This window comes from Rutidosis leptorrhynchoides, chromosome 7, assembly GCF_046630445.1.
Source record: "Rutidosis leptorrhynchoides isolate AG116_Rl617_1_P2 chromosome 7, CSIRO_AGI_Rlap_v1, whole genome shotgun sequence".
Taxonomy (NCBI): domain Eukaryota; kingdom Viridiplantae; phylum Streptophyta; class Magnoliopsida; order Asterales; family Asteraceae; genus Rutidosis; species Rutidosis leptorrhynchoides.
The window spans coordinates 40,142,813-40,151,033 of NC_092339.1; the positions used below are offsets into that span (position 1 = coordinate 40,142,813).

At 33.8% G+C, this 8,221-nt stretch overlaps 1 protein-coding gene across 1 annotated transcript; it reads left to right on the forward strand.

Annotated features, from left to right (window-relative positions):
- Positions 1–807: 807 nt before the first annotated feature.
- On the forward strand, positions 808–4,675 carry LOC139858576 (protein LONGIFOLIA 1-like). The gene is made up of 6 exons (XM_071847415.1): positions 808–1,062; positions 1,750–1,788; positions 1,885–3,128; positions 3,186–3,297; positions 3,381–3,531; positions 3,832–4,675. The coding sequence occupies exons 1-6, from the start codon at positions 910–912 to the stop codon at positions 4,572–4,574; spliced, it is 2,442 nt and encodes an 813-aa protein (XP_071703516.1). The 5' UTR covers positions 808–909; the 3' UTR covers positions 4,575–4,675.
- The last annotated feature ends 3,546 nt before the right edge of the window (positions 4,676–8,221 follow it).

Sequence of the window (8,221 nt, forward strand, 5' to 3'; positions counted from 1 at the left end):
TTGTAAATTCACCGTACTCATGCATTAAATACTTGTAGTGTACAAGTAATTAATGCACGAGTGTGATCAATTTGAGGGGTGAAAATCAATTATCTATTTCTATACTAACCTAAATTTACCTATTTCAAGTATACGCAAAAATATACACACAATAGAAAGTAAATCCTTTTATGGAATGAAGTAAATGAGAGTCGAATTACTGTTGGAACTTTCCAACTAACATAAGGGGCAGTTTTGTCAGATTACTTCATCAAGACTAACTTGCAAAAAGAACCTTAAAATACCAACTTAGAGATTGTTGGCAGAAAATTTAACAAAATGTACAATTCTACATGATTTCTAATTTTAAGTTCAAAACAACATTTTTAGGAAGATATAAAGTTACACAAAATACATGCACTTTTGTATAACTTGCATCTTCTGACAATCTCCACATGAAGAGACTACAAATTAAGACCCCACCTAAATTATTTTGTCCACATGGAAGTTGATGGCCAGATCAGATCTGACCCACAATTTTCTTACCCATTTGCCCACCCTCACCCCCATTACCCGACCCACCCTTCAAGACTATCATATATATGTCATACATATGCCAATACTTCTTTCTTAAGTCCTGAAATTCATAAAATTCATAACTTCTAGCATTCTTTTTAAGTCTAGAATCACAAGCATTCAATTCTTCTCTGCTATTATCCAGAGAGAAAAAAAAAAGTGAACCAACCAGCAAACAAATCAATAAATACTTAATTTGTTCTGCATATTCTCTGCACAATATCAACAGCCACTTAAAAAAAAAAGCCTAGAATAAAGGAGAATATGGTATCTGCTAATTCTTGGTATTTGTAACCAAGTGAAAAAGCATCTTACTTTTATTTTTATTTTTTTTAATTTCCAAAAAAGGTGGAAATGTCAACTAAGGCTATGTACACAGTAACAGAAGATAAACAAGAGATACAGAAGCAATTAGGATGCATGAACGGAATTTTTCAACTGTTCGATCGCCGCTACCTACTCGGCCAACGCCGCCACGACAACCATCCAACGAAGCTACCTCAAGGTATGTTTTCGTGTTCATTTGCAAAATGTTTACTATAATAACCATGACACCATTTTAAGGTTTTACATTATACTTACGCGTTTACTATTGCTTTTGCTATTTTCTAGTTGTCATTGAGTGGTATGTAGTATAAGAACATATATTTTGCCACAATTATATATGCATGAAAATGTAATTTTTGACAGAGACAATTACCAGAACTGATTAAATAATACTCAGAAATTATTTAGTCTGTTTGACTGAATTTACTATATGCATGTAAGCAAGTGGTTGTCTTTTAGTAGAGGTGGTGAATTACTACCCATTTACTTGTGAACAACTGATCTGGGTTATATTCAATCTCTAATTGGTCAAAAGGGTTATAGAAATTCGCCGAAAGCAAATGGGTCTAATGAGTCAAAAGTTTCCAACATCGTAGTCTACTGCATTAAACCTCTTTAATCATCATGTTAATCAGAATTAATTAAATATTATGGAATAATATATGTTTTCCAAACATATTTAACAAGCTTAAGTCTTAACTATTCATTTCATTAGAACCTTAAAAAACTAATAAGTGAATTCAGTTAACCAAACCCATATGTTCTAACCATTTTGTTACCTCTAAGTTTTAGCTCATTAGTATATAGTGAAGAATGTTATGTTCATTGTCTTAACTGCTTATAATTTCTTGTTTAGATCAAAGCGACAACGTAAAGGAGTTCACGAATGCACCAGATAAACCTAAGGTAAAACCTATATTTTGGATTCACAGATTTATAAACTTAATCAATAATTCAATAATATATATTCAAATGTAGAAATTAAATTTTGATTACTTACAGGAGAAAACCCCGAATAAGTTTGTAAAAGAGAAGCACAGAGTATCGGTTGAATCATCAAGAAACTCGTTTTCGTCTTCGTGCTCATCGTTAGATTGTAGTAAAAGAGTTCAAACCGAAGTGTCCTCATTTTGCCCAAGCATTGTCTCCGAGCCTTCATCTCCAACCTTACACAAAAAACAAGATTTATCGGTTCTGTCAGCTGATATAAAAGATGTAGTCAAAGAGTCAATGACTAGAAAGCCCCGAGTAGTACCGGTTAAAACGGTGGCAAAAGAGGAACGAAAGGGTCCCGCCATGACACATGTCGACTCCCCGAGGCCTTTACAACAACAACCAAAACTCGTTCCATATGAACGAAAGGATCAGAACCTCGCTAAGCATCGGGAAGTTTTAATTTCGAGGGGAATTAAAGAAGCAAAGGAGACATCGAGGCTTTCATACGATGGCCGGGAATCACCGTACAAACAAAAATCGATTGCAAATATTAAGGAGCGGCCAAGGTTATCGTTGGATAGTAAGCAAAGTTCTATCAAGAATCGTACTATTGTCATTGATGATAGTGGGACCCACGAGCCGGGAAGTAATAAAAGACCAACATCGAGTGTAGTGGCACGATTGATGGGTCTAGAAGATGAAGCCTTGAAGATTAAACCATGTTTAGATGACGAAATCATTTCGATATCAAAAAAGGACAACGAATCGAAGTGTTCAACGCGGGTTTCGAACGTATTAACGAGAATTCCACTAGAACCAGCTCCGTGGAAGCAGGAAGTGAGGGCCCACAATAACGCAAGTGAGAGGGCCGATCATGGCCAATCGATTTATGGTCAAATTGAAAAAAGGTTGACTGATGTCGAGTTTAAAACATCAGGTAAGGATCTCAGAGCTCTTAAGCAGATACTAGAAGCAATACAGAGAACAAAGATGAATCTAGAGAAGACAGAGCACCAAGAGAGCGTCCAACCAGTTGCGATTAAACCGGTGATCAAAAATGTACAAAAGTCAAAGAAAGTCAACGTTAGGACAGGCAGGCAAGTTACAAGAAACGTAACTCCTATAGCAACAAAAGCAACTGGTAGGACTAAAAATTCAATGTCACCTGAGTACCAAACAAGAGAAAACTATTGCAATTCAAGAAATTCACGAAGTGTGAGCCCAAGACTGCAGAGGTCAAAGAATGGTGCTGAGAAACAATCGGTTAATGGTGTTAGAAATAAAACAAACGGGCAGTTGACCGTATTAAAGTCAACAACTGGGTCCATAAATCAACCGAAATGCAATCAACATTTGTGCAGGCAGAGCATTCACACTAGGAGTTTAAGTCAACAAGGTGATACGCTCTCGTTCCCATCAGAAAGTGATGCTAGTATCGGTTCACAGAACGAGCCAGAAGTTACGAGTCGAGAAAATAAGGTTAGCATGTAATATATCTACCTTTACGAGGTTATTTGATTATTAATATAACTTGCTAACATGTTATTTTTTATCCTTATCAGCAAATATATTCAGAGAGGATGATGGGATATAAGCCAATGGCAGAACTTGCGATGCTTGCCATCGAACAACCAAGCCCTGTGTCTGTTCTCGATGCGTTTTACACCGAAGATGCACCATCTCCTATACAGAAGACATCTTATGCCTTTAAAGGTATGTCTATTGTCTGTTGAGTTAACAACCTTACTAATGTATCAGTAAAGAGTACATATGAAAAATTACAAAATTAGGAAACATGAAACAAATGAAAATAGAGAATAAGTTGCATAATACTGTTACTTTAGCACACATGCAAAAGGTTGACCTTTTATCTTAAATTACAATAAGAGCAATAAATGAGTGATTACTAAACTATCACAATTTTTGTAACCATATTTAGTGCACTCACTGGGCTATCTTGCTATCTTGTGATGGTTCTTTATTGATGAACCTAAATGATTTTCCTCTTTTCAGAAGATGAGGATTTATGCTTTGATGAACGAGAATGGAGTCAAGTGGGGATCGATAACTTTCCGACCAGCACAGAGCGAAATCAATCCAATTCCGGGTTCAATCACATAAACTTGGAAAACATAAAGCACCTTGTTCATCAAATTCAATTAATAAACTCCATCGACGACGATGATATCATCACTCCACACGAAAGCACAAATGAAGAAAACGGATACGTCAAGGAGATTTTACTAGCCTCGGGTATTCTAAAAAATCTCGATTGTGCCACCACAATAGTTGACCTTCATCCAACAAGCAGCTTGATCAACCCTGAGTTGTTCAAAATTTTGGAAAAAAACAAAGAATGCACCTCAAAAAATGAAAAGCTCAGAAGAAAAATGATATTTGATACTGTTGATAATCTTCTCGTCGAAAAGCTCGCCACATCAACATCTTCTAGACTGACAAGCAAAACGAAAGCGAAAACTCTGAACGCAGAAAAGCTTCTAGAAGAAGTGTGCATCGAAATCGATAATTTTGAAAGTAACACATCGGGTGGCATATATGATAATATAATAAACATCATTGATGAAGGTGTTAATAAAAAGTCGGAAGACTGGAACAACTGTAGTGAGGTTCCATCGATTGTGTTAGATATAGAATGTCTTATATTCAAGGATTTGATTAGTGAGATCGTGAATGGCGAGATAGGTGGTCCACAGGAAGGTTATGGACATCGCCGCAGGCAATTATTTCTCATGTAGAAGTGGTCTCCAAATCTATTTTCCTTTTACAATCGCTTCTACTAGCGTAAGAAGTACAAGAATTGTAACGTCACGTGCATATATAGTGTATACAAAATTAACTAGCTTTGCTTTTATATGTTCTTATGAAGATTTTTATCGTTCTTACTATTATCGTTGCAATTTGCAAGTATAAATGAACCGATTTCTTCCAACAGACACACATTTACACAATAAAGGCTCTCAAGACAACAAAAGATACGACAATGATATGCAAATTGACTTAGCAGGCTGGCTACGCAAACTTTAAGGCACAAATGATGATATGCAAGTATGCAAAGAGATAAAGATGCACAAATTAAGACATTATCGTCTCTAAAAGCAATCCCTAAAACAAATCACATGAGCATAATTTCACAGAATTATATCATTATCATCAACTACAGTTCAGGTATAAACCTTATATAACTAGTTATGCAGATCCTTTTTTGGCTTTCCTTTGGAACTATTTGAATGAACGAGCAAACGTAAAACTCAATTAACTCAAAAAGATGAATACATCATTTGTGTGTTAAGGAACAATGTGTACCGAGCACTTGATATGATCTGAGCTCTTCAACAATGTGAGTTTCTACTGTCTTACAATAATTATCAGATTAAATAAAAATTACCTTTCAACTTTAATCAACCCACTGCAGTAAACAATGTATATAAATTCTTACAGTCTTATCCACTTTTATCTCTACAAATCATCATACACTAGAAATCATCTCTAATTTTTTTACATATAGACTGAATCCGAAGTATGAATGTTAGATAGGTGTTGCATTTGGTTGGATAGTTAAAGAACAGGAAAAATTCTGAAGTATAACTGAGATTAGAAAAGCTTACATTTAGACTAGTGTTGTAAACGACGTCCGTTGCGACGCCCACTGCGACGTTTTGGTGACTAGCCCGTCTCGACCCCGTCTCGTCGTCTAATAAGTCATTCAACGGTCAAAGTTCGGGTCAAATGCGTGAAAGGTTGGGTCAACACCGGTCAAAAGTCAAAAATTCGGTTAAAATCGGTCAAATCAACCAAAATCGATGTAGTTTAGTGTTATTATTTGTATTATATTCACGATAATAGCGATTATAGGTAGAAACTGGTCAACGAAGGTTTTTTGGCTTTAATATATGTGTATATATATATATATATTTATATATATAAAAGTCAACGTCAGTCTCGACCCCGCCTCGACGTTTTAAGGTCTCGACCATCTCGACCGCGTCTGGCGTCTTTTTCAACCTTGATATAGACCAAAACCAATGTGTATAGCAACTGATCACCATTGTCAAGAGATTACAATCAATCACATCGATAGTGGAAGTGGGAAATTGATATGAATAACATTGATGTGTGTAACAATTGATCACCTGATTTTCTTTGCTTCACACTTGCAGATGGTGATATGAATAGTTACAAATACACATGAGCATCAAATTGCTATAAACTCTGCATCAAACCAGAACTATGAGGAATTGAATAAGCAATTTATTTTATACCACTTCAAACACATCAGCATACCTATAAATTTAATTTATTGTTATTGTCTTAATAAAACAGACATCAATATCAGAAATAGATTAGTCTACTGTCAACATCCTACGCACTTAAATTCTAATCAAAATCGGAATTATACATATGTCTAAGATATATAAATATATACTATGTCATAAAATTTATCAAATACAGGATGCTAAAATCATTGAAACCCTAGGATACAGAGCTATGGCTGGATCCATATATTGTTTATAACATCGTTTCAAACTAGACAATAACCTAAGTTATTTCATGAAGAATTTTGAAGTAATAACGACTCAATTTGTAGACATTTAAACTGAAAATTAAATTAAATTAATTATTATAAAAAAAAAAGTTTATGCAGGTAAAGAAACGTTGACCGTACCAGGAGTAGTGTGAATACCTAGAATTGCAATTTGCTGTAGGAAAATTTGAAAAAACCCATTTATTATTTGGTTGTATCGATTAAGAATGTAACTTTTGAACATTACAATAGTAGGTATATGAGCAAAACTTATATCTTTTTGTTAGTATTAACTAGTTTATGACGCGTGAATACACGGGTTTGTTAAATAAAACTATAAAAAAGATTATTAAAAATTATTATAAAAAACATACATATCATTTAACAAAGAAAATTATCAAGTGAAAACTTTATGACGTTGGATATAAATCGACAGGTAATTACTGTATATGATTACCACCTAGTTCACTAAGCTGGAAGCTATATATATATATATATATAAATCAACAACCTTTTATATCCCAAAACTACTATTCTTGAGTGCATTAATCTGAAAGCATTAAGAATTACATGCACGTTTTCTTATAACAATTTCAAATAATTTAGCATTTTAATAACATTTCAAATGGTATTTTAATATCTCAAATGTATAAGTTACTTGACAAATGTGTAGCCTACAAAAATGGTCAAAAATAGAGCATTTGTTATGCAAATAATTTACAACATTTGCATTTCAAAATTAGTACAAAAAGAAGTAATTTAAACTATATTAGTGACATTTGTAAACCAAAATTCAAGATGGAGAACAAAGTGATAAATTGCTTCTTACAAATCCAAAATATACACCACTAGTATCCCCATTTAGTTTTACACATGATTACAACATCACATTATCTAAAACTATCACTATTTGTCAGCAGTTAGCACTGATTTGTCCAAATAAGACAACTTATTTAGTAATCAAAATTTTAAATACACAGAGTTTAAGATTATTGCGAATGATTTATAAATAGTCCTACATTAATAACATAATAAAGCTTAATTACCCCAAAACAAACAGAAACTTTTAGCAATTGACTATTTACAACCATATTTCAACAACACTAAACTAAATGAACTGAACATCCAAACAAAGCAAATAAAGTAAAAAAAAAAAAAAACAAACACACACCCGAGTTGGACCTCTACTTCTCTAAGTAAAGCAACACTTCTTTAATCAATTTTCATACTAATAGCTTTCATACATTAGTTAACCACCATTAACATCAGGTATGACAAAAGAAATCAATTATACAATAACATCTAGTAGCATCGATTTGTAAATGTCAAGTTGCGGCTACCCAAACTTTAAAACAACAAAAAAGAGTGTACAAAATTGAATAATATGAGTTACCTGGAACTGTACAAATAAGAATCAACATGAAAACATAGTAACCTGAAAGTGTATGTATACATAAAACATCGAACAAATTAAAGCATTCGGAAGTTTGTATGGACCCATCAACAATTCAAGTTAAAAAAGAAAGAAAGGCAGAATAACCTTCGGAAGTTTGTATGGATCAGGAAGCAATGCAGTGGTGAAGGAGATATGGAATAACCTTTGGAATCTTGTACGGATCAGCAAGCAAAGGCAGTTGTGAAGGATTGAATCATTAGATATATAAACACATAACAATGCTTCATGTAGCAAGTTATATTAAAGATCATACGATTAGAAAATAACAATGCTTCATGTAGCTTCAATTGTCACCTGAATACGATTAGACCATTAGATATGTAAGCACATAACAAAGCTTCGTGTAGCTTCAATATTGAAGATCGTACACTTTATTAGTCCATTTATGCGTGAAAGGTTGGGTC

Excerpts from the sequence above, each read along its gene's own strand:
- LOC139858576 (XM_071847415.1), top strand. The coding sequence starts at position 910 with ATGTCAACTAAGGCTATGTACACAGTAACAGAAGATAAACAAGAGATA. Across the intron at positions 1,789-1,884 it reads ATGCACCAGATAAACCTAAG|GAGAAAACCCCGAATAAGTT; the intron begins GTAAAACCTATA and ends GATTACTTACAG. Across the intron at positions 3,298-3,380 it reads TTACGAGTCGAGAAAATAAG|CAAATATATTCAGAGAGGAT; the intron begins GTTAGCATGTAA and ends TATCCTTATCAG.